Source organism: Solanum tuberosum, unplaced genomic scaffold (assembly GCF_000226075.1).
Source record: "Solanum tuberosum cultivar DM 1-3 516 R44 unplaced genomic scaffold, SolTub_3.0 scf00012, whole genome shotgun sequence".
In the NCBI taxonomy this organism is placed as follows: Eukaryota; Viridiplantae; Streptophyta; class Magnoliopsida; order Solanales; family Solanaceae; genus Solanum; species Solanum tuberosum.
Genome location: NW_006238937.1, coordinates 858,963 through 885,266, shown reverse-complemented (window position 1 = coordinate 885,266; position 26,304 = coordinate 858,963). Strand labels below are relative to the sequence as shown.

General features: G+C 34.5%; 4 protein-coding genes across 5 annotated transcripts; 1 reads left to right on the top strand and 3 right to left on the bottom strand.

The window, feature by feature from the left end:
- The first annotated feature begins 494 nt into the window (after window positions 1-494).
- On the top strand, window positions 495-5,581 carry LOC102591955 (uncharacterized). Of its 2 annotated transcripts, none has more exons than XM_015313226.1 (5): window positions 495-621; window positions 2,965-3,578; window positions 4,330-4,639; window positions 4,948-5,029; window positions 5,118-5,581. In XM_015313226.1, exons 1-5 carry the CDS (start codon window positions 596-598, stop codon window positions 5,313-5,315), a joined length of 1,230 nt encoding a protein of 409 aa, XP_015168712.1. In that variant the 5' UTR covers window positions 495-595; the 3' UTR covers window positions 5,316-5,581. The 2 variants fall into 2 exon arrangements, with proteins under 2 accessions (XP_015168712.1, XP_006339895.1); XM_006339833.2 differs by lacking the exon at window positions 495-621 and adding an exon at window positions 2,075-2,269.
- A 165-nt stretch (window positions 5,582-5,746) lies between these two features.
- On the bottom strand, window positions 5,747-13,054 carry LOC102591610 (heterogeneous nuclear ribonucleoprotein D-like). The gene is made up of 14 exons (XM_006339832.2): window positions 12,929-13,054; window positions 12,626-12,774; window positions 12,454-12,543; window positions 10,511-10,576; window positions 10,266-10,331; window positions 9,912-9,997; window positions 9,768-9,813; window positions 9,607-9,661; window positions 8,288-8,364; window positions 8,031-8,172; window positions 7,765-7,910; window positions 7,556-7,660; window positions 6,848-7,000; window positions 5,747-6,246 (listed from the first exon to the last, which is right to left on the bottom strand). The coding sequence occupies exons 2-14, from the start codon at window positions 12,644-12,646 to the stop codon at window positions 6,184-6,186; spliced, it is 1,116 nt and encodes a 371-aa protein (XP_006339894.1). The 5' UTR covers window positions 12,647-12,774; window positions 12,929-13,054; the 3' UTR covers window positions 5,747-6,183.
- A 1,529-nt stretch (window positions 13,055-14,583) lies between these two features.
- Window positions 14,584-16,846, bottom strand: LOC102579576 (uncharacterized). Its single transcript, XM_006339880.2, has 6 exons — window positions 16,777-16,846; window positions 16,549-16,695; window positions 16,238-16,431; window positions 15,999-16,032; window positions 15,197-15,807; window positions 14,584-14,960 (listed from the first exon to the last, which is right to left on the bottom strand). Exons 1-6 carry the CDS (start codon window positions 16,844-16,846, stop codon window positions 14,697-14,699), a joined length of 1,320 nt encoding a protein of 439 aa, XP_006339942.1. The 3' UTR covers window positions 14,584-14,696.
- A 300-nt stretch (window positions 16,847-17,146) lies between these two features.
- On the bottom strand, window positions 17,147-23,306 carry LOC102591281 (uncharacterized). The gene is made up of 5 exons (XM_006339831.2): window positions 22,816-23,306; window positions 22,535-22,731; window positions 22,185-22,218; window positions 19,661-20,283; window positions 17,147-17,759 (listed from the first exon to the last, which is right to left on the bottom strand). The coding sequence occupies exons 1-5, from the start codon at window positions 23,135-23,137 to the stop codon at window positions 17,472-17,474; spliced, it is 1,464 nt and encodes a 487-aa protein (XP_006339893.1). The 5' UTR covers window positions 23,138-23,306; the 3' UTR covers window positions 17,147-17,471.
- Window positions 23,307-26,304: the final 2,998 nt, after the last annotated feature.

The following is a 26,304-nucleotide window of genomic DNA, read 5'->3' as shown; positions in this document are numbered from 1 at the left end:
TGCCCATTTATTTTGGACAAATTTGTTTGTGCCAACTCTCACCCATTTCTTGCTTCTGTCGGTCCTCCTCTCCTTTTCCATACTTACAAAATTTCTCTTCTATTCCCTTTAATGTTTGATACAAGAATCTCACTCTCCTCCTTCTTTGCTGCTCTTCTTTGTATTACTGTATCGGAGTCAAAATTTTCACCAAGTGATATATAATATAAAAAAATAAATGTATAAATAAGTGTTGGTGTATATACATTTTATTATTAAAATAAAATATGAAGTCATCATGAATATCACTTATGTTTGTTTTAGGAGTACAATATCACCCAATTTTACTTATTTTCCTCAAAATATACTTGACACAAAAAAACATTATCTCTCCTCATGGGATGCCATGTCACATTATTCCTTTTTTTACTATTAACAAAAAAATTTAAAAATTTAGACAACCCATATATTATACCCAGTAAATTTTTTTTTATAAGGAACTGTAATATGAGCTCCTCCAATTCTTCAAGAAAATATGTGGCTTCCTCCGGTTCTTCAAGGAATAAATTAACGAATTTGCATAAGGAACTGTCTCCTGAGCCACTTTATACCTTTGATGTCGACCAAAGAAATTGCCATGAGGTAAAATTCAAGTTTTCTTCTGATTCTTTTATTTTTGAAGTGTAAATTGTGAAATAATTTGAATACTTAATATGATATTGGAGTAATTTTCTTAAAATTTAGGGGTTTTTTGCTTGCTTGTTTTTGAATTGGATATTTCTATTGTTTGAATCTGCCTAAGCTTTGAACAAATTTTATTGTTTGTGTAACTATTTTTTTTTTACCATGAACAAGAAACCTTTGATTTTTTACCATGAACAAGCAACAAATGTTTATAGTTTGTGTAAAAATCAATGTTCCTAATATTTAGTTTATTTCTAAATATCCAACTAAATCTATTGTTTTCTTCATCAGCTTTAAGGAACTAGTTTAATTTTTTCCTCGACAGCAAGACAAAAATTTTGTATGGATATAACGGCAAATACTCGTAAATGAAACATAGGATAAAGATTTTCGCTAGAAAATTGAAGTAAATAAATTTCATAGAGAATTGATTAATGCTCTCTTCTAGATACATTAAACAAGCTGTCATTAAAGAATTAAAAAAATATTACTAATAAAATGTGACGTGGCATCCTAGTAGGAGAGAGATAATGTATTTTTTGTGTCACATATATTTTGAAAGAAAATAGGCAAAGTTGAGTGATATTGTAGTCCTAAAACAAACATATCTAGGTATTTTTCCAAACATGGGTGACTATCTAGGGAAATTACTCGTATAAATTGTGGTACAAGATGACCATTGGTTTTTGTAACCTATATGACCATTAGTTCTTGTAACTCTTATAGTCATTAGTTTCCTTCTTGTAACTCATATGACCGTTAGTTTCTTATAACTTATATAACATCTATCACATTCATCTACCCATTTTACTACCCCTCATTCTACCCATTGATTATATGGAAAACTTCTTCACCTATGAGTTGAAAAATATGAAGAGAAAAATAATGTAAGAAAAATGAGAAGTTTATATTAAGGTTAGTGTAGTGAAGAGAGAGTTAAGACAAAGAAAATATTCTAAGTCTTCAACTATATTCACTATATAAAAGAGAATATTTATATGTTGAAGGAAGGTGTTTTTATGTGGAGCTTTGGAGTCTTCAACAAAATTCGAAGTTACTTGAGTTGTACGACGTTGTTGGGCTGTTGTATCCTGGAGGGGGCAAGTCAAGAGTATTACTGCTGGATCGGTATAGATTATGTCTCAGTGAGCTTGAATCTCCTTAAAAAGAGCGATATATGTGCGCTTCAGCCTAAAAATTAGTTATTCATTTTTGTCATTTTTATTTTTAACTGTAATATTTTATATTTATGATATATTACACTAGCAATAAGTAGAGAATTTAAACAATGCAATTTTTTAGCGTAGGAGATTCAAATGAACCCTCAGCCCTCGTGCTACCTGTAGGGCCAATCATCAAACATCCCACAATATACATTATTATGTTTTTTGATTTTTTTCACACTAGGTGAGGTGACCCTTCTCCCATTTTTTTTATTCCTTTTCTGTTTTTTTCTCCTTCCTCTGGGTATTAAATTATTGTTTCGGATGTCACTACCAATACATTTTCTTCACACTCTGTAACCAAAGATTTACACTAATCTGCTGTGAGCACCACAACACAAGTTGGTAAAAGCTGAACTCTTCTGCATTAGTAGTAGTTAAAGGTAAAAGCTTCACTTAATCAACATTTATTTGCTTTGAAACTTGTTGTGCTTTTTGCTTCTCCCCCCTTTTCTCATCCTTTTTAGGGGTCCTGCAACATGCACTTTTTTCCTTTTTAACTTTGTGTAATAGAGGTACATAAATGGTAATAGGAATAACCAACTTTCTTGCTGATTGGTTCTTTGTACTTCTTGCTCTGACCTTCTGAGGACGGAAGATACTCTTAATTAAATTTAGGGGCTTGAAATCGTCCTTCTCTGTAAAGTTTTGTGTTTATTAAATTGAGGGGAAAAGGGGAGGGGATTACAAGTTTAGAATCGAACCCTCGCCAAGCAGGTAGTCAACCAACTAACTGAGCTACTAAGAGGCGAAATGAAAAATTGTTCATGTGTCTATTTTCTTTTGAATCTACTAGTAATAAATTTGTTCCACTACTGGCAATAATGGCCATTACAACTTTTCCAGTGGTCCTGACTTGTGAAGATTGTAACCTCTAAATTACTTAATTGCCAAAATTGACCACAAATTTCAAGATTCAAGTATCTTTATAGCTTTCTTGAGAGTAATTCTGTGTTGTTCAAGACAAAATGAGGATATTCCTGGGTAACATTTCTTAATTTTGGATATACAGTGGTGGTGTGATAGTAAAATGCCTAGTTTGGATTTATGGTCTCTAATTTTTTACCCAATTGGATAGGGTTATTTTTCCAAGATTTAACAAGGGAAGCAAGAATGTGGCATGCATTTTGCCATTATTGAGAATCATGAAGCAGAATTCTACTTCCTTGAGGAATTCGGGTTTATATACAAGCCCAGCAACACCAGAATATGGAGATAATAATGTTAGAGGATTTCAGAAGGGATGGAGTTCCGAACGAGTCCCGTTGCCGTCTAACAGTGGCAGGAGGCATATTAGTACCACTGCATTGATGCCTTTCAATAGTGGAAGGACAGTGCCTTCAAAATGGGATGATGCTGAAAGGTGGATTACTAGCCCAGTGTCAAGTTATGGTCCAAACGCGCAAACCTACAGGAGCCCCAAGTCAAAAAGTGGACCGCTTGGGGCGCCTGGCCTAATGTACTTACCAAACTATTCGCCCTCTGTGCCAGTCCTAGAAAGTGGAGGTATAAGTAACTTCATTGCAAATTCACCATTTTCTACTGGTGTGCTGGTGCCTGATGGAGTATCCATTCATTATGGTGCTGGTGGAAACTCTGGTGGGCTATATGCTCAGAATAGTATGGCTCGAGCAACTAGTGCTCCCGGTCTGTCAGATTTGTTCAGTGAATCTTCAGCACCAAGCTCTCCAGGTATGCATTTCTTCCCGTTTGCAGATAATTTGCCTGCTTTGTACTGGCTGTCATAGCGCGAGTCTTCTGCATTAGCCTAATTCTGTTGAATCTTAATTTGTTGTCAGACAGCATTAGCAATAGCATCTTTAGTTCTTGCAAAAGAAGGCCTCAATGGTCCTACTGTCTCTATATCAGGTTTAAATTAATTTAAGTCAACTTAGCTATAAGAGTCTCGACACTTGAAAGGAGGAAGTAGCCAGCAGATTAAAGAATTGGGATCGGGAATAACTAATAGCTGATACATGGATAGTCAAGTAACTGTCCTCATAAGTTTTAGCAAGTGATGATGACAATATCTCATGTAACACAAGATCTAAGCGGTCAGGAGTTTCTGTCATATGAATCAACACTTATGTGCTATGATGGATGAAAAAGCAGTATGCAATTAATTGTATAACTGATTTAGATGAATAATCATCTTGTTATGCTAGGATTGCAAGTAGTGTTGGTTCATCTTTAAAAATATGTCGTTTTGACATGAATCATGCTTCTTAACTACACGCAGTCCCTTCCTTGTTTCCATCATTTTTTTGAAGTTTGTTAAGCATTAAATTTACCAGCAGAAGGCCATTGTTCAGTTATGAAACGATATTGTGAAATCACATAACACGCAAGGTGTTGAGAGAGAAAGATATGTTTTCACTTTTCAGTAAAGTGCACCACTATAATTTAATGATATTGTATTGTTGTTGATGAATCCAATGAACAGATGATGATACAAAGGAGCCAGATTCTGTTTCCTGTGGAGTTTTGAGGAGAGATATGGCAACACAAATGAGCTCTGATAGCAGTACACATACTTCTCCCCAAGAAAGGTCATCTTCAATCCCTCCTGGAGTGGAGCAGAGCAAGCAGCATGCTACTAAAGTCGAGATTAGAGACGTTCAGGTTGACAAAGGAGCCACAATTTCAGGGCTATCTCGGAAAAGCCGGGTGAGGAAACCCAAGAAAGAATTACCAGACGTGAGTGAGCCTATTTCACCGTGGGATGTTGCAGATGGAGCAAAGAGTATGTCAAAGTAAGCATGCATTTCCGGCTTGTTTTTTCTTCTTATGTTTGCTAGTGCAGCTATCTTGTCCTTCCATACAAATTTTCCACATTTTCAAGGGAACTGGTATGCCCTTATGTGTACCTCCACAAGTTTGTAGAAACTATTTGGACGAAGTCGTGAAATACACAGCCTTCACCCCACTGCTAGACTCCCAAATAAAAGATTGATGAACATTCTTTTAGCAATGCATATGTATACCTATAGTAGGTGCATTTGTCAAGGAGCAAATATACTATATATGAATAACGGTTGTCTTTCCTCATCATTTTGTGAAGGTCGCAAAGAGAGGAAGCCAGGATCGCTGCTTGGGAGAACTTGCAGAAGGCCAAAGCAGAAGCAGAAATCCAAAAGCTTGAGGTCCGTTGGACATATATCCAGACACTTAATACTTGTTTGAAAGAATAGGAGAAGCATAAAAAAGACTTACCTATTATTTGCATTTCAGATGAAACTAGAAAAGAGGAGGTCAGCATCCATGGATAAGATTCTGAACAAGCTTAGACATGCTCAAGTGAAGGCCCAAGATATGAGACGTGCAACTTCGGAAAGTCAGCCTCGAAGGGATTCCCACAGAATCATTCCGTTTCGGGAGTATTTCAAGATTGCATCATTTGGCAGTTGCTTTGTTTGCCGTATCCCTTAATTTATGTACAGGCATGAGGCGTTCTAAAGTAATATTCGACTCATTGTAATTTGTAGGTTCTTGTCAAATCTAGAGCGTCAGTTGTTATTGGTGATCTAAAGGAACACAACTCATTACTGACTGCTTTATGCAGTATTCGACCTACTTGTTGGCTATGTATTCAGGCCTTATCACTGTGTCTGGTGGAATTCTATACATCTGATATCTCCACAATACCCAGAAAGAATACAAATGCCAAGACAGACTAGACTGGTTATGATACACAACTCATAAAATGCAGCATGTTCTAGTCATATCCCTTACTAGAACACCAACATAATATATATTTCACTAGTCCAACCTACATATAATAGAGAAAAGCTGGAAATCTTTTATTCGACAGATTTCAGTATTCCAATCCCAATGATGCAGATTTTTGACAGTAATCAGTGTATTTAAAAACTTCATTTTACTTCTTTGCACAACCATTCCACAAACATAAATCCAGGCAACCATTCATCTTTCAGAATGGATTTCCAAAAAAACTCAGCTTTTAAGTACAAAAACATACCCAATTGGTTATGTTGCTTCACTACTATGTTTATACTTCTGGATATGGAATTAACACCCGTTCTTTGTTTCTTCAATACGTTTAATACAAAGGATCAAGCATGAAGTGAATTGCACAATCCATCAGCACTGCTTCTTCAATTAAATTAAGTATCAGTAGCACATGTATTATGATGTCCACCTAATAAGCTGAGATAAATATGACATCTATGTTGTCATCCATTGGAAATTCAGACAGCCTCTGACCTCCTGCAACACAAAGCTACTAGGGCCTGAATCTCATATCTGATCTTGAACGCCTCCTATCCAACCAGGCCAGCTAGTAGGGCCTGTATCTCATATCTGATCTTGAAGGTCTCCCACCACCCAGGCCGTAACCCCACTGTCAGAACCAGAAGAAAATCACATATTTAAAGGTTATCACCAGAATTCTCATCTATTCAATTAAGGACTAACAATAACAGGCTGGTCATAAGTTTAAGGCTATAATATCCATGTGAAACAAACTTGGAGAAAAAAACAGAACAGAAAGAGGTATGATGAGCATGATAATAAATTGTTGTCTTTTTGAGGATGGCAAATATGAAAATAGAAAAAATTCTCCTTTAGTTGAAATTACTGCACTGAAACGATAGGAAGATGCCATAAAGATGAGTGCGTTCTTTCATTCACATAAAAAGCATCACATTGCATTGTCATGCTTAGGTCAGTCAGATAAAGAGAGCAAATTGAATTATTGTCCAGGCAGAAGTCAGAACCACAGCTGAAAGACTCAGGAAGAAGGTCAGTTATTGACCATTTTTCTGGCGGGACAGGGGAGGATTGTAAGTTCAAAATCACCCAAAGAAAAAGTCAAGGTGGAACAGTGCCTTTCCATGGCAATAAATGTTTAACAATATAAAAGCAATTCTATCATGGAGGTCAAAGTTAAAGATAAGACAACAGAAGTTATTTGACTGGCTAAGTAAGGTTCAAATACTTACATCATCATAATCTAGGCCCCCATACATCCTTCCATAAGTACGCATAGGACCACCATATCCCCCATATGCTTCAGGAGCAGGAGGAGGAGGATCCATCATGTAATTATTACTTGGACCAGCATCATCAAGGGGAGTAGCAGAATCGATTGCAACCTAAAAAGCAAGGTAGAACTAGGAATAAGACTCCTCATAGCATAACATGAAAGGTCACTGATATTAGTGAAGCCAAAAGGGTAACCCAAGCTGCTTTACATATAGGAGGGCAAAATTCAGCAGGTAAAAGTTCAAACTCCCAAAAGGCCAACTTCACATTAATGTATATATTTTGGTTTGCCAAGCAAACAGTTATAACTTTATCATCTTCAGAACAATGTTCTATTGGCCGCATTGCAGTACATCCAGGTTAATGGCCAGGTAAGTTACAAAGATTTAAATTTTGCAAAAAAACAGTTAACCTTTCAAGCAATCTTATAATGCCAGCAGAACATCCTAGGCAATAGCCAGGGAGTTTTAAGATATCATCCATCAAGTGGCTCTAGAGTGGACAAGAATTTCCCCCACATTTGGTCGTCAGGTCATGGATTTTCCTCATCCATGGTCTCATTTCAAAATCTGGTCAACTGACACTTCAAGGTCTACAGATTTCATTGGGGGGTGGAGATACAAAAGATAAAGAAATATCTTTTTCCTTGGAATCCCAACAAATACCTGATGTCCACATATCTCATGAGGCCTTCTAGAAACACGATCTGCAACACCATCATCAGCAAATGTGACAAAACCGAACCCTCTGTGCCCTGGTCTTCTTGGATCCTAGAGGAGATAAGCATCGCCATCATAACAGAATTATACAATTTACTAAGTTACTTGAGACGAGATCTGTTACCGAAAAAGAAATAAAATAAGAGAATTTTTACCTTTGGGACATATACATCTAAAACACGGCCAAATCTACCAAAATACTGGCGAAGATCTTCAGTTGTTGCCTCTTGAGGTAGTCGACCAACAAAGATCTTCTGGCCCATGCCGCCACGAGATGGAAATCCTCCACCTCCTCCTCCTCCTGATTTATTTAATTAAATTTTCTTAGTACAAAAATTGTGTCAAATAAGAGGCATGATTGATGGTGTGTCATGCTTAAGATATATTTGTCATTATTTACTGTTCATTGTTGCTCACTTACTTCCATACATAGAACTAGGATGATCATATAAGGTGGGAGCACCAAGCGCACCATATCTAGTAGTTGCACTCATATATGCATTATATGCACCATATCCTCCTCCACCCTGAGACATCCGACTAACAGGTCTGAAATCTTCTTCCTAGAATCATCAGCAGAAAATGTAAATTTTAATGAACCATCACAGAACATGTGAAATTCAATGACATCTGGAATAACACTGGAGATACATCAAAGTTCGGTTATGCATAACTTGCCTTGGGTGTTGCTCGGTCAACCACAATTGTGGAACCTCCCAGTTCGTGGGTGTCATTCATCAGATCATCAACTGATTCTGGGTAAAGAAACCAAAAGTGACTCAATTCAAAGGAAAATCATTACAAAACTGACTAGAAACTGCAGTCTGCAGAAGACATGATAAGCATGCATGTAGGAGACTTCCCTGCCTCTATCTGGGTGAAAAAATAAAAACAAGGTGGTAGCTACCACATCCCTAGACAATATAAGCTTAAGCTTTATAGAGAGAACACACTTTTATTAGTTAATTATATTCTCAACACCCCCCCTCAAGTGCGGGCCTGATTCTTTTTCATGGGCCAAGCACGTTAAAAATTCTTTTTGATATGGGGTGGCGGTGAGATTCGATCTCAGGACCTCTGTCTGCTCATGTTAAAGTGTGTGACCATCTCATCTAAAAGACTTAAGCTTATTAGTTAATTATATTCTCAACACCCCCCCTCAAGTGCGGGCCTGATTCTTTTTCATGGGCCAAGCACGTAAAAATTCTTTTTGATATGGGTGGCGGTGAGATTCGATCTCAGGACCTCTGTCTGCTCATGTTAAAGTGTGTGACCATCTCATCTAAAAGCTTAAGCTTATTAGTTAATTATATTCTTAACAAGATGCATATGTAAGTCAAAATACCTAGATTATATAACTAGACTGCCAGTGGAACAGTTCCGGATGGGGTGGGGGTATACAAATTGACACAAAATAACTAGAGGAAGAATCAAGGCTGAGATCAAATCAGAAAAGTTGCTGATCTACAGTAGAAACTCTTCAAATGTCAAATTCATTTCTCATCATCCCATGATCAGGCTCAAAGTAAGCACCCCGAAAGGCAATATACCGAGTGTGGAATTAATGGAAAAATTGTTGATCTCCTAATTGTTTTTTTTTTACCGTTGTAGGGTGACGGGTTAAACACCTGACCAGTGAGCTGTTTATTCCAAAATGACAAAAAATGTTTCAATATCAGGAAAGTGAACTTCTTGGAGTATGGATTAATGCATAAAGGTTGAAGATCTTCATTTCTATAACAATTAAAAGAATTTATGCTGAATCAAGGTAAACTGATTGATCCAGATTTTAAGAATTAACTGCACTAATTGAGCGCTTGTCAGAGTGAATGCACTGCAGATAGATTCAGAGAAAAATATTGCAACTACGACACTGCATGTTTTCCCTCCCTGAAATATAAGATGGAATATGGGATTTTCCCAAACACAGTTCCTACAAGATACAGTTCCTGGAAAATAGAGAAAATAACTGCAAAAATTTAGGATGGGAGACATACCAGCATTTGCAAAAGTAATAAACCCAATTCCACGATGTCCCTTGGTAGATGGATCCTACAGATTGGGTAAGATTAATTAGTACATCATGAATCCTATAATTTAATGCCAGAACAAGACAGCACATATATGAAGTAACAATGTCACAAAGAGACAGGGGAACCTTTGGCATGTATAGATCTGTTATTTCACCGTACTTCTCAAAATAACTGCAAAAGAAAATCAAATCAAATAAGATATTAAATTCTAATAATGAAACAACCAACCAGCTAGAAATAATCTTAATAAAGCAATCCTTCACAAATACCCTCTGAAAGTAGCTTCAGACACAGACGGAGGAATCCTAGCAACGAAAATCCTGGTCACTTTCTTTGCAGGAGCCCTCATCTCCTCCTGCCAAAAAAATTTGGAGCATCAGTATTAGACCTTACAAAGTATTTAGAGGCACAATGATCATAAAAATGGGCTTTCACTTGTTAAAATGCAATTTCATGTCCTGCCAAATGAAGAAATCAATATAAAACCATGATAATCATTCCATTTTAATCAACTCAAGCTACTGCAATATATTAATAGTTGGCCTAGATAGTAATGGCACCGCATTGGATGAAATACTAAAGTAACAAAGAAAGTTTTTTCATTAAGTGTAAGAGCAGTGCACCTTCGGTGTCGCCACTTTCACTTCTAGCATTCTGTTTCCAAGAAAGTGCTCCTTAGACAATGCATTCTGCATCATACAAATCCATAAGTATATGAATCAAGTTCGCAAAAAAAACCACAAAATCATAAATAAGCTCTACGAAGGACAAAGAACAAGGCCATAAAATGTAAGAAAGTTTTACTTGAGAGTAGTATGCAAATATGATTGCAACAATGACATGAAAACCAAATTAAAACCAAAATCACCTTAGCATCCTCAACTGTAGCAAATGTGACATAGCCGAATCCACGAGAACGACCAGTAGCACGTTCCTAGATGAAGATCAATACTCGTTAGTCTTCTTCAAGAAGATGATAAGAAATTTTGCGCCAGAAAGCACATTAACTTTCAAAGCACTAAAATGCAAATATATAATAGCTAAATAAACTAGACAGCACACTTTTGGGAAATTAGTAAAAGAGATCAATCTCCAGATACACTGTTGATTTATGTTTAAAATTGTCAGGAAAGCAATCAATAAAATGATTGGGAAAACACGCCAGAATCAAAATACACAAACATGGCAATGTTTGGTACTCCCTCCGTCCCAATATATGTGAAGGTATTAGATTGGGCACGGAATTTAAGAAACCTTTTGGAACTTGTGGTCTAATATAAGATATAGATTTTTGTGGGTTTATAATTCATCTCATTAAGGGTAAAATTGGTAGCTTAAAGTTAAATTGTTACTATTATGGAAAAATGTCATTTTTAAAGAATGACTAGAAAGGAAAGAGTACCACAAAAATTGGGATGGATTGCAAGTTAAGGCAGTTAATCTATTATCAAGAAGAAGAAAAAATTGGTCCTTGGAGCACTATATTCCTTCAGAAATCCAGAAGGCCTTCTGCAACTGTAAACATTGATATAAACACCTCCATGGGGATGATGAATACTTTAGTTTACCCAGTGTTTTAGATGGCAAAAGGCGACAAGGGCCTGCCTCGCCACGCAGCGAGGTGCTCGCCTTTTCGAATTGAGGCGCCAATTAATATCAAAAACTGAAAATACTTAATGCATATATAAATAACCAATATAAATAACCAAAATCTCAAAAGCAATAACATATTAGCAAATATTTCAATTCAAAAACTAACCGTAGAACTTGAATGACTCAATAACTCATGAGACAATTGACAAACAATACTAGAACTCAAGAACTTGAATGACTAAGTTGAGTTGGACAGAAATTGAAATAGGACATAGATTTTTTTTTTTAAAAAGGCAGATTTGCAGTCTGCAGATATAAAAAAACAGACCATAAAATAAGAACAGAGGAATGACTAACAGAGTAATAGGAAGCTGTGCACATTGACCTACCAGAAGAGAGTCACGTGTTAAAAGAGAAAATTGAAGAAGAGAGTCGCGTGTTAAAAGAGAAAATTGAAGAAGAGAGTCGTGAGTCCCGTCTGTTTTTAAAAACCCTAATATTGCCATTTAATTATTAAGCACATTTGTTTTTTTCAAAAAACTAAATAAAAACGCAACAATGGTGCCACCTCACCACTTGTCATTTCTCGCCATTGATCGCCTTTGCGAGGTCGCCACGCCTTGCCAGTAAATAGGCGCAAAGCGTTCGGCTCGCCTCTGGCCAAAGGCGATCGCCTTTGAGAACATTAGTTTACCTTATCAGGAAAGAACCCAATGCACTTGAATCTACTAGACAAGATTTTCTTCTGAGACCCAGTTCTTGTGTGCCCACCAGTGTAGTTCTCAAGAAATAAACCAGTTTGGGACATGTTCTTGGTTGAATTCCAAAAGTGACATCTCTTAAGTGGATAGTTCTGCTAAATTTTCCAAGTAGTGAAGCAACAACCTTTTCCTAACAACAACTAGAACAGAGTTTGGGGCAATAGAAATCCTTATGTTTTTGTTTCACCATACATGATATAACAGCCCTATTTTTTTCACAAGAAAGCTATGCACTAAAAGCTGCAAGCTGTGCACCAGACGATAAATATATAACCCTTCTGTAACCCAGATTTGATATCTCAATTTCTGATATAAGCACATTTAACAAACAAAAAAGAAACAGCATTTTCAACACTAAAAACAAGACTGCACCCAGTTAGGTCATGAAAGTCTTTGGAACTACAGTATATCTGAAACAATGCATATCATAAAAGTCAAAGTAGCTGCGAATACTGACCTTCATCACAATACAGTCCTCCAAGTCTCCATATTTGATCATATATTCCCTTAGACCTTCTGTATCCACGTCCCATGGGATGCCTAAAACCTAAAAATCAAGAAGCAGTCACATTAAGATTACAATCAAAGAAAAACATGCCTTGAAAATCAAGAAAGAAACCAAAACTTACCACAAGCTTCCTCTCCGACATGGTAACAAAAACTTGTCTGACAAATTGATTAGCGGAGAGTGGAAATCGTTGGATATACACTCAACTCGCTCTCGCGATCTCACCACACCTCTCTCTATAAATGAATCGCTCACACACGATGATTCTTCCTGCAGGTAACAGACACACACCTCTTTCTCACACACAAATATCATCATCATCATCATATTTCAGAACAAACTCACCAATTTCTCTAAGATCTTCAGATACCAAAGAAATTAAAATCACAACGAGTACTAAATTAGATTTAGGCGCTCCACTGACCTTCTTGATTCCGATTACCAAAACCCTAATTCGCTCTCTCACTCCGCTCCGCTCGGCTCGCTCGCTCTTCCTCGCGCCGCTCAGCTCCTTCAAACCCCAAGCCACTGCTCTTATCTGTCCCGTGTTTTTTTTTATATAATATATATAATCCCTTCACGGCCAAGGCTTTTATTAAAATTACAATTATAACCCTTCGCGCATTGATATATAATCCCTCAATGGAAATTGTCTCGCCATTATTTTTGGAGATAATATTAAATATGAAATATTGTCTTGAGGGAAATTGTCTCACCGTTATTTTTGGGATAATATTAAATATTTTCTTAAGTTTGATTTTTGCAACAATAATCTCTCTTTTAATTTAAAAAATTACGACCACCTCTCCATTATTTGAGGAAGCATGTGTCATATTATCGTTAATTAAAATGCATTTTTTAAAGTCATTTATAAATGTGTGCGTGAATTATGGACATAAATATTGTTCAGTTATTTATGATACGAGGTTATAATATTCACAACGAATTTATAAATATATAATTTAAAAATCCTAATAAAGATATTGAAGAATTCTTCAATATTGCTAGTTGAATAATACTTGTTGCTATTGAGAAAGTTTAGTCATATTTTGTTAAATAATAATATATTTGTAATTTGGAACTCTGTATCACTGCCAAGGCAAAGATTTATCATGTGGCTTGCAACACAGAAGCGTCTACTTACAAAAGAAAGGTTGATACATATGAATATACAAGTTGAAATAATTGTTTGCTACTTATGTCAAGAGGCAGTACTGGAAACAAATAAGCAGTTGTTTGTTGACTGTGAATATGCCACAAGGGTGAGGACAACACTCCTAAGTTGGACTAACACTCCCATGCATACAACAGACTTGAGTACTACTTTGGAGATGATCAAAAAGAAGCATTGGAAAAAGTTCAAGAAGGAAGTGATAGCAGCCCTTTGGGAAGCCATGATATACCACATTTGGAAAGCAAGGAATTGGAAACAATTCAAAGGAACAAGTATTCAATATGTTGATATAGTGGGGAATGTAATACGTGAAATTGAAGTGAGGATAGAAATGTATAAGAAAACAAAAAGAGCACTTAGATGTAGGAGTTTTTGGCACAAATTATGTAACTAGTTTGCTTTTCTGTTTTGATTGAGGCAACCCTCCATCCTACATAGCGGGAATGAAGGGTGGTGCTCACAAATTGTAAGTGGCTTTTTTGTTAATAGATATATTCACATTGTTTGCCAAAAAAAAAAAAAAACTAATAATAATATATATGTCAGCGAACTTTATATGAGATTAATTTTGAAATTTTCTATGAGATTAATATTTTTTTTTAAATGTTTTCAATTATATTTTGAAGAGGATGCTTTTATTTTTATATAAATAAATGTAATTTCAACAACGTATTCTACCATTTAAAAAAAAGTTATAGCCTCAACTATCAAACATCACAAAAGAGTACAAATAACACAATTACTAATATTCAATAGACTATGCGATTTTACCTTTGTTTACCAAATAAAAAATGGTTAAAGATAAAATAATTTTTTTTATCAGATTTATAGATCAATAAATACATTATTACTAAGCTTCAATGGACCATCATGACGCTTGCCAAAAGAGTTCAAATTTTGTTATATATATTAATATGATATAATTTGAGTAACAAGCCTAATATACAAATATGTGAATTCTTGATTAATGGAGGAATAATATCCAATTTCCAATAGACATCAAAGTAGACGAGAATTGTCAAGATGATGTACCAACATTGGTGAACAAATTAGCATCTCCCAAACAAATTGCATTAATATACTCTTGGGGACCATGAGCAGGCATGCCTGGAAATACTAGTCCATACAACCTAAGTGCTTGTAGAAGCAAGTTTTCTCTGTATTCTGTTCCATACAAATATGGAAGAAGAAAGCTTCTCACCAACTCCCACAATGCATCCACCCTCTTTGATATTAGTGATCTCACAGAAAAGTAATTTCTGTCTGGTTCTTCTGACACAATCTATTTCACATAATGCAAAAGTTCCTATTAGTAATCTTGAAAATAAAACAACAAACACATTCGTTAGGTAGATTTCTCAGATGATCACACTCAACTAATACGTATTTTAGTATCTCAAAACTCAAAAGGTCAATATTTTTCAACAAAGAATGTGATTTTCTGAGGTAATAAGTATTAGTTGAGTGACTAGCTGAGAAATCAACTCGTAGATCTTAAGAATTTTTTTTTGTACTTACCTTTCCTTCGTATATGCTGTTATAGTAAAGGCATGTTCCGAAGTGTTTAAAAAGCATGATGGAGTCATCATAAGGCAATCTGGACACAACATCATGACTGTAAACAAATCTATAATATTCAATGCCATAATTCCTGAAATTTTCCTTCATGAAATCACCAAACTTGGCATCACCTACTCTTGGCTGCCCAAATGTGTAAATTGCTTCCAATCTTTCCAGTATAAAAGTCTCGTTATGAAATGCAAGAACTGCTGCAAAAAGAACTGCAAGCGCACCGCCTAAGCTGTGTCCTGTTAGGACAAACTTTGTTTGCTTATTTTTCTGTAAGAGGTCTCTTAGTTTTTCCCTGATTGTGTAGTATGCTAATGGGCGTTGGTCTTCTTGTGTAATATTGGGAGGCCATTTTTTATCTTTCTGTAAGCCCAGAGCCTTCATGAAACCGCTGTGAACTTTGCCCATGCCCTGGAATTCGTACCAAGATATGTCGAAATCCGTACTCCAATCATCTGAATTGAAGGGTTCTGTACCTCTAAATGCCACAATTATTACGTCTGGACAAGGAGTTTTATCATGAAATAAGAATCCTTGAGTTGATTTCTTTTCGTGATATTCTGACAAAGCACAAGTTTGTGTTAGAGATCAGGGCTGGAAATTGTTCTGCCTCTATCCCAATTTGTATTTGTTAGACTTCCGACATTAGCCAATTGTACGAAAAGAGATGAAAAATGCGTTAATGGTATGTAATAGCATTTGGCATATTATTTAAGCTATCCATTCAAATTAACTTGTATACTTATCTTACCATTCCAAAAATCATAGGAACCCAACAAATCCATCTGCACAAACAGCAAAATATGTACATATTAGTACTAGAGTAAGACAGCAGTTGAACAAAATAGTTATTAACCTAACACGAATGTATATGAGCTAGCTAGCATACCAGTTAATACTAACAAATACAGAACACAAGTTTTTAAAAAGTACTCTATTTCGTTTTTTCCTGTTAATTGAATTAGCTAACTGAAATATGAGTTAGAGGACCTTCCATTGATCTTCAACAGTTGCTCGGATGAAGGCTTTATTCTCGTAGGCTACTTTTGATGCCACTGCAGAAAGCGCAACAATATACGTTTTATCCCCTGGTTTGAACTTCTTATGACTATTCACTCTTTGGTCTATAAATCCAATAGCAGAGAGATAGCTGGCTGACTCTTTGTCTGGCATCTCTACCTTCCCTATCAACCGTAATCCGGATTAATTTCAATTTACACACTATAACAGTAAAGTCAGAAAACAATACTATAAGTTGAAGCAATTGGAAATGTCAAATAAGAAAATTAAACTGGCATAACCTTGTAGGATTCTCAAAAATAATGTAGTAAGGTTTTGGTAACTGGCAAGAAGATTTAGACAGCTCTCTGAAGTTGAACCTAAAAAAAACAGAGGCTTTGAGATGAAATGAAGTGCTTTTTGCACGGAGACGGAGAGAAAGATATAACCTCAACGCTCGAAGGCTATCTCTTTCACTCTCAAACATTCTATGAATTCTTTGCTCTCAAGATCCCCTGAGAAGAGAATACGTATGAGATCCAAAAGACTTGTTTCATCTGGTTTCAATTGGAGGTACTTCTTGCTACTCACACGTTCCATGATGTTTCTGATTAATTGACGATACTAATTGCACCTATTTTTCTCCTGAAATTAGGTAATCAACATAGCAATATCATTATCAAGTGTTAGCTTATTTATAACCAATGTTACAATTATTCATTTCCATCGACTTTATTTATCTTAACGAAGAAGAAATTAGAAACAGACTTGATTCTGTCTCTTATGCTTTTAGAAATATATGGAATTTGCGTTCAGGTGACACTTTAGCATCTTTCAGGATGACCAATATTATAGGAGTATAGTAATGGACTAAGTTCAAATTTCAAATAGCTGGCAATATATTAGTAATATATATATTATTCTCACTCAATGTCAGTCTTTTGGAAATTCTATTAAGTCTTCCACGCTACCAACTTGTGAAGGCACATGAAAAGGATTCTAAGAGTGATACTGTGGAAGTCCACATGAACACACTACCTGGACGATCTTTTCCAGATCAAAAGTATGTAGTGAATCTTCAAGACTTATCGGATTGGGGAAATCTTCAGGACTCGGTTCAAACTTCAAATCAATTAAATATCTACATTGGTGCAGGGAAAAACTAATACGTAGGATAAGAAATTCTAAAAAGCACACACTCGATCGCTAGCTAATTAATTCATAATTATGCTGGTACTATGCCAATCTTTTGATACTTTGCAACGTCTTCAGTGGAATGATCAGATGATCCGAGCCTGGTAGAGTTAACATAATCCTGAGGACAATGAGCAGGCATGCCTGGGAGTAGCAAGCCTACCACTCTCATGAATAGAAGAAGCCCGCCTTCCTGATACTTTCGTCCGTGTACACATGGTAGAATACAGCTTCTCATCAGCTCCCAAGCTGCATTTAACATCTTTGGTATAAACAGTAACAGAAACGAGCCATTCTTGTCTGGTTCTTCAACTAAAATCTGCATTATTCAAACAACATATATTCATGGAGAATTCAGGATTTAGAGTTAATGAGTTTAGAATAAATTAGTTAGATCTAATTATTGTACAATATGTATACTATATTTTATTTTATTTTTGCATATGTAGACACAACTCAAACTGAAGATAGATTAAATTTAGGGAAAAGGGTCAAAAATACCCTTCAACTTTGGTTTATTGTTTGACTTTACCCTCGCCGTTAAAATGAAGTTAAATTTACCCTCACCGTTACTAATTTCACCAAAATTGCCCCTCAAATGGATGGAAAGCCCCAAATCAACTAAAATTACCCAATTTTGATTAAAATGACCCGATTTCTCTTTTAATCTGAACCCGACCCACAAATTCATACCAAATTAAAACCCTAAATCCATTTCTCTAATCCTCCTCTCCTTCCTCAGTTGAAATACCCTATTATAGAGGCAAAAAAGCTCAACTACAATATCATTCTCCTTCTCCTCACAAGGTAAGTCATTTTCTATTGAGTTAATTTCATTTTATTATGCTAATGGATATTTAACAATGAAAGCTGCTAGCATATCACATTAGCGGGTAATTGAAAATAAATAATTTGTAATTTTGATCGGTAATTTTAGAGAAACTTTTGTGTTTTTTTCATTTCAGAAATAGAGTTGATTGATCAATGATGAAGATCGAGGTGGGAAAATCGACTATGGTATAGCCAGTGACTGAGACGCCACAACTGAGGCTGTGGAACTCTGTAGGAAAATCAACGATGGTGTAGCCGGTGAAGGAGACTCCGCAACTGAGGTTGTGGAACTCTAATGTGACCCGACCCACGAATTCATACCAAATTAAAACCCTAAATCCATTTCTCTAATCCTCCTCTCCTTCCTCAGTTGAAATACCCTATTATAGAGGCAAAAAAGCTCAACTACAATATCATTCTCCTTCTCCTCACAAGGTAAGTCATTTTCTATTGAGTTAATTTCATTTTATTATGCTAATGGATATTTAACAATGAAAGCTGCTAGCATATCACATTAGCGGGTAATTGAAAATAAATAATTTGTAATTTTGATCGGTAATTTTAGAGAAACTTTTGTGTTTTTTTCATTTCAGAAATAGAGTTGATTGATCAATGATGAAGATCGAGGTGGGAAAATCGACTATGGTATAGCCAGTGACTGAGACGCCACAACTGAGGCTGTGGAACTCTGTAGGAAAATCAACGATGGTGTAGCCGGTGAAGGAGACTCCGCAACTGAGGTTGTGGAACTCTAATGTGGATTTGGTGGTGCCTAATTTCCACACACCAGTGTTTGTTTCTACAGGCCAACAAGATCCCTAAATTTTTTTGACCGAAAGGTGCTTAAGGAGGTATTAAGCAAAGCTCTACTGCTGTTTTATCCGATGGGTGAGAGGCTGTGCAGGGACGAAGATGGACATATTGAGATTGATGGTAAGGGCCAAGGTGTGCTGTTTTGCAGAAGTTGAGTGATGGTGTGGTGGATGATTTTGCTGATTTTGCACCGACGTTAGAGCTTCGAGGCTTATTCCGGCAGTTGATTACTCAGAAGGAATGCAATCTTATGCTCTCTTAGTGTAATGGGTAAAAGAGATTGGGTTTTAGGTTAGAGGGGTCGGGGCATTGGGTTTAAAATGGGGAATGGGTCTTTTTTTAAAATTCGGGTTAATTTGGGTCAATTTTGGGTATTCTGTCTATTTGAGGGGTAATTTGGTGAAATTAGTAACGGTGAGGGTAAATTTAACTTCATTTTAACGGCGAGGGTAAAGTCAAACAATAAACCAAAGTTGAGGGGTATTTTTGACCCTTTTCCCTTAAATTTACATCCAAGTTAGTACATTTTCATGGACTAAATTTGTTACTTAAAAAAGAGATTGAAAGGGTACTTACTTTTTCTCTGTAGAGGCTATTGTAATAGATGCAAGTTCCAAAGTGCTTGAACATGAAAGTAGAATTGTCATATGGCATTCTCGGTACCATGTCATTGCTGTAGACAACTCTATAGTATGGAACCTCATGTTTTGTTAAGTGTCCCTTCATATACTCAATAAAATTTTCATCTCCAACTCTTGGTTGACCAAATGTATAAATGCCCCCTAATCTTTTCAACAGCCAAGATTCCTCATGGAATGCTAATATTGCTGGAAATAAAATTGCAAGTGCTCCACCTAAGCTGTGACCAGTAACTACAAACCTTGCCTTCTCATTTTTCTCGAGAAGTTGTTTGAGCAATTTTCTTAGGAAATAGTAGGCTGGAGGTGGGTGATTAATATTATCATCAGTTTGTACAATATTTTTGGGCCATCCGAGGCTCTTTTGTAAGCCAAGAGCTTGAACGAATCCGGCATGGACTTTGCCCATGCCGGGAATGTCATACCAAGAGAGATTAAAGTCGGAGATCCAATCATCAGAATTGAAGAATTCAGTTCCTCTAAATGCCACAACAATCAGCTCAGGGTCCACGTTTTTATCCTGAAGCACGAATGCTTGTGTTGTAGCTTTCTGTTGATAATCTGTTCAAATCCAGAAAGAAAAAAAATGAGGAAACTTGTGGAATCTGTTCAAATCTGGAATAATTTGTTTCCCACCAAAACGACCCGTAGTACACTGTTGATGATGCGATCTGCCAGTGATTGATGCTTTAATTAGGTGTAGGGTCCCACAACGCGTGTGAATGCATTATTTGGTCTCCTGGTTTTGACCCTTTCGGCAATTTGTCTCATGAGCATTTATTTTCCCACTACCCTCCCAAAAAGATCAATATTATTGTTTCTTTTTTAAAAAACTCAAACTCTCAACTTATTTGTTGATGATAAAGCTAATCAATTAGTTCAGTATTTATCTCACTAATTTTGTTTCATAAGTTAGTAAGACTTCAAATTTTTATATTTTTTTTTATGATAGGAAGCAAGATCCATCCCAGTGGTTGGGATAGGATGATCCTATAGATTAAAATGTTGGTTTAATTTTATTTTTTCTACTTCAAACATTAGGCGTCATTTGGTTATTATTGAAAATGCTTCCGACTTAGAAGAAGTAACAAGATTCCATATTGTGTACGGGTTCAATATTTATTCATAATTTAATTTTTAATTAAGGTTAATTAAATAATTTTAATTTTTTAAATCTAAATAACTTATATACATTTACATGATATTAAATATAAAATGATTATCTGATAAATAGTACTAATATTGATTAAATTATTTTTTAATCTAATTTCGCTCTCTTTCATTTTTAGAGAATAACCCTTAAAAAGGAAAAATTGATTACTTTAAACAAAAAGATTTTTACATATAATTAGAGTAATATTTAAGATAAATGTAAATTATCTTAAAGCTCAAACCTAAATATATTACCACAATAATGAAGAGGCTACTGTCTTGATTGTTTTCTTTTAATAAGCAATAGTACAACACTGTGAAGTAGGGTTCAATGCTCATAGACTTAAAAGTAGTGTACAAAGGTTTAAATAATGGTCCGGTTATTTTGTCCAATTCAAAAAGGTGGAAAAGACTCCTTAATTTATATATATATATCCTTATTATAAAATAGTTCACATATAGCTCTATTATCATAAATTGACTCACATATATTCCTAATGTTATAAATATAGCTCACATATATCTCTATTATTATAAAAATGATAAAATTATTTATTTATTTTTTAAATAGCATATTTAATTTTTTCATATATAAATTATTTTTTGATTGATAATTATTATTTGAGTTTCTTATTCTATTTCATTTTTTCTTTCATACTTAAGTGTTATGAGAAACAAAAAAAATGTGAATGAAAAGGGAGAAAAAAATTTAAAACTATTTTTTGGCTATATTACAATATAAACTTTTATATTTGTAAAAAAAGCATATGAGGCATCTATAATAAACTTTAGAGGAAAATGAGTGGGAAAAATAAAAAATTTGATCATCAAAATAATAAATTCAAGTTAGCTGTTGAATTAATTAAAAAAATAATTTAAAGTTATTTTTTTTCATTTTCATTAGAGGAAAATTAAATATGTGAGTCATTTGTATAACTGTAGAGTATATATAAACCACTTTTATAACGAATGTATATCAAATCTAAATAACAAAATTGAAAAATGTATTATACCCTTTTCCCATTTAAAAATAGTACACCTCTAAGTATAACAGCTAATTTGAAGCAAAATAATTCAAAACACCCCTATATATCAAGCAGACATGTTGTTGCTTGTGCAAACTCCCTCTTATATAATAAGAAAAATTTAACTTTATTTCCAATTGTAAAATGAGATTTTGTTGTTCTTAAAAAATAAAAAGGATAACTTTATTATATTATTTTCAATAATTTGAGCACTAGTCCCAGATATAATCGCTATGTTTGCAAAAGCTTATACATATTTATAAGTAGTAATAAATAGGATCTTACCATTCCAGAAGTCAAATGAGCCCACCAGATCCATCTGCATAATATTGAAACGCAAGATCTGAGCACATCCTTCTCCATTATTAATAATTATTAAGAAAAGAGAGATAAAATGGGTGCCTGAAAACTTTTTTATGTCTGATTTGTTGTAAGAAAAATTTAAAAAGATATTTTCCTTGAGTTTCCTAAAAATGGAGGTAGAAAAAATAAATATCTTTCCAATCTTATAGCAGCTCCCACTCCCACCGATTATATACAAATATTACTATTATTTACAAAAACAGTAAGTAAAAAACTAGAAAACATTTTGGTTCGTACCAAACACACCCAATATGTTAGCTCAGGTTGTTTACCTTCCAGTGATCCTTAACAGTAGTTTCAACATATGCTTTGTTTTCGTAAGCTGCTTTTGCAGCCATCATGCTGATTGCCTCATCATATCTTCTTCGTCCTCCAACATTCTTACTAAAATCCAGCTCAACTCTTTTATCCAGATTTCCAATAAATGACAAGTACGCCGCTGATTCCTTATCCGGTGATACAGCTTTACCTGCAATTGTTCATAAATATCAGTACGTACTACTTCATGAGATCTAAAACGAAAAAGTGTTAGACAAAATATAAAATGTCGTACATATTAAGGATTTGAAAAGAAGACGGAAGAAGCCGCCATTAACGTTTTGAAGGTTAAGCCAGTACTCAATTGCATTGCCAAAACCTGCTAAAGGTTTAGCAATTGCGAGTAAAATCTTCTGGACTAGAATGGATAAAAATATAACCCATCTACGTGACAAAGGCTCCTTAATCATTTCTTCATTAGGGCAGTCCACGAATTCTTTTTGTCCCAAACTTTTATGGGAAAACAAAATTTTTGCCAAATCTAATACACTACATTCTTGTGGCTTTAGCAACATATAGTTGCTGCAGAAAGATTTGTTGCAACTATTGTTCGCCATACTGCAGATCGATGATTATTTTAGTAAAGTATTTTATTATAGAAGAGATGTGAATTCCAGCTTGAAATGTATGGGTCTATTTATACTACTAGTACTAGTTAGGCGAGTATTATTGGAAACTCTGGTTTCTACACTCTTCATTATGTTTAGGTGAAAGTGGAGAGACATAGGTGGGGTACAAAAATTTATGATGATTAGAATAGGGTAAATCTAAATATTTGTAGATAAATCTAAACGTGTTACATGTGATACTTTTTTAAATAATAATAAAAAAAACCATTAGGTAAAGTGCAAAATAAAAAAAGTGATTTCTTCCCGAAGACTGAAGCGGCCGGTTCCTGGAAGCAGTAGCAATTATAATTTGTTTTTTTTAACTTAATTTAGAGAAATCTTACACATGAGAAAGATGCAATTTTATTTAGTCGAACGTATTCTTTTAATGGAAGGTATAAAACCAAGACATATACTAACTTATATAATAAGATTAATTGACTACTTTGATATTAAACGAAGAAAAAAGATATTAGTAGTGTACAATTTAATTTGGCGTTTGCATAGTAGGGCTATATGCCTTTTGTTTATCAAGCACAACATCTTGAATATAGGAAAAATTGATTGTCAAATATACCTCTGATTTATTTTGTAAATAATAGTATGATTAAATTATTTAGTTTTATACAAGTACTTGATGTATGTATAATTACCTTTGATATGACGAGGAGAATAATATTAACCTACTGGACCTGAAACAACTTTTATATTTATTTATTTTTCCTTAATTAATTTGAAATTGTAATGATAATCATAGTGTCTGGATCAATTTTTGACACTTTAACCAAGTATCAAGTAGCTAGGAAAAATCACCTAGAACTTTTTGTCTCCACTAAGTTTTGAACTTGAGATCTCAAAGTTCTCGATCAGTTTTATGAATCACTAGGCCAATTTGAAACTATAATGTTTAGTTACGAAAAGAAATGATCCATTTGTATAATAATTTAAATTATCAACTCAATCAAATTCACGGGTCCTCTCTATTGTTTGATAAAACTTGTCTGATGGGCTAGTAACGTAATTCTTTATATATATATATTACTGTTCCACCAACCTGTTAGACTTTTGGCATTATTACATTTTAAATTAGAGTACTCCCTTCGATTCACAAAGAATAGTCTAGTTTGACTTGGCACAGGGTTTAAGGAAATAAATAAGATTTTTGAATCTTGTGGTCCTAAATTAAAGTTATGTCAAATGTACAAAATTATCCTTTAATTTTGTGGCCTTAAATATGACACGTGGAAAACTGAAATTAAAATGTTACCAAAAAAGAAAGAGGTCATTCATTTTGAAACAGACTAAAAAGGAAAGGAGGTCATTCTTTTTTAAACGGAGGGAGTAATATTAAGTTAATTATAGCAAGTTGTTTAGATAGTATTTTTTTTATTCATTTACTTTAGAATCAAATACATAAGCATCATCATGTGTGGATATCCATCAGGTGTAAACGTGTATACATGTGTAATGATTTTTTATTTTCATTAGAAAAAAATAAAAGAGGTGATCTCCCACTGATTATTTGGATTATCTTTGATATTAAGCGAAGATCTTTTTTTTTCTTCAAAGATATGATTTTCTGGTTAGTTATTTGTTAAAAAATGAAAAAGAATAGTTCATGAAATGAGCGATCTGTTTCGATAATTTAATTTTGAGCTAACTTACTAACTTTTGTAGTGTGAATTATATCCAATATTTAATTTTATAAAGAATCAAAGCATAATTCATTTCACATAATGTGTCAAAAATGAGCTCAACTATAGGAAATCTGCTCAGAATTTTAAAGGTTGAACTTAAGATAATTTGAAATTGAGTTCAATCTCAACTTATCAAGTCTTAACTCATTTTAAGAGAATCTCAATTGAGCCCAATTTAATATCTAATTTCAATCCGTTTTGATATTCTTTATTTGCATTTATGTAATGTATATTCTTAAATTGAAGGTATGAATTACTATCTACTTTATATCTTTCAGGATTTATCTATCCATTTGTAACTTTTTAAAAAAAAAAAATTCTTGAGTTGAAATTCAAATTGTGGTTACAAAATTTAAATAACAATATATTAAAATTTTGAGTAAGTTTTAGGAATAGCAAACATAAAAATCGTATTTGTGCTCTATAGCTACAGTTTTGCTATTTGTGCTCCATAGCGGCGATTTGTATAAATCCGACGTCTGTGTCTATGAAAATTGTGTTTGTATTTCTTTGTGTTAGACTAGAGTGGCGAGCGAGATTAGGAGAAAAAGGAGAGAGGCGAGCTAGAGAGGGCAGAGAGGTAAATTGTATATGTATATCGGTTAGATAATTGTATATATGTAATTACTATGTATATGTATCAATGATTGTGTTTGAATATCTACATAAAATTTGAATTTGTATACAATTGAATCGAGTTAAAACATTTGTATTTGTATATCCAATCTCTCTCGCTTGATACAAACACAAATTATACAAATACAATATATAATCTGTGTTTGTATAAAGCGAGAGAGAGAGAGAAAGACAAAAGAGAACTGGCAGGGAAAGATTTGTATTAGTAAAAGGCGAAATGGTCTGGTGGACCCTTATACTTGTATCAGTTTGTATTCTGAACCCTTCTACTTACAACTTTGTCATCTGGACCCTTAAACTCAATAAAACACAATTTAACAAACCCCTCTGACCGTTGACCAGGCTTATGTGGCAGTAAGATGTCTGAGTTGGCAAAAGTGTGTAACTACACGCCTATTAAGGCGAGTGAGGAGCATTTTTACTTAAAAAATACTTGAAATTAAAAAAAAAAAATTTAAACCATTAATTAAAATCTCCTTCTTCTTCACCCATTACACCTCATTTTCAGCCATATTCATCCTTGCCCAACCTTTTTTTCTTTTTTTCCACAATCTATTTTTCGGCTAGATCTAGTGTGTTGGCTTAGGTTGTTGGTTTTGTGAGGTTGGAGAAGGAAAGGAAAATGGTCGTGACGTGTGGCGGAGATGAAGGCAGGTAAATGAAGGAATATGAGTGGTTTCGCCGACAACAATGGCGACGACGGCAATGGTTTGGGCCATGAAACAATGGGAAGGGGAGAAACTATAATGGGTAGATTTTGACGAGTTTCACGACATAGGTTGG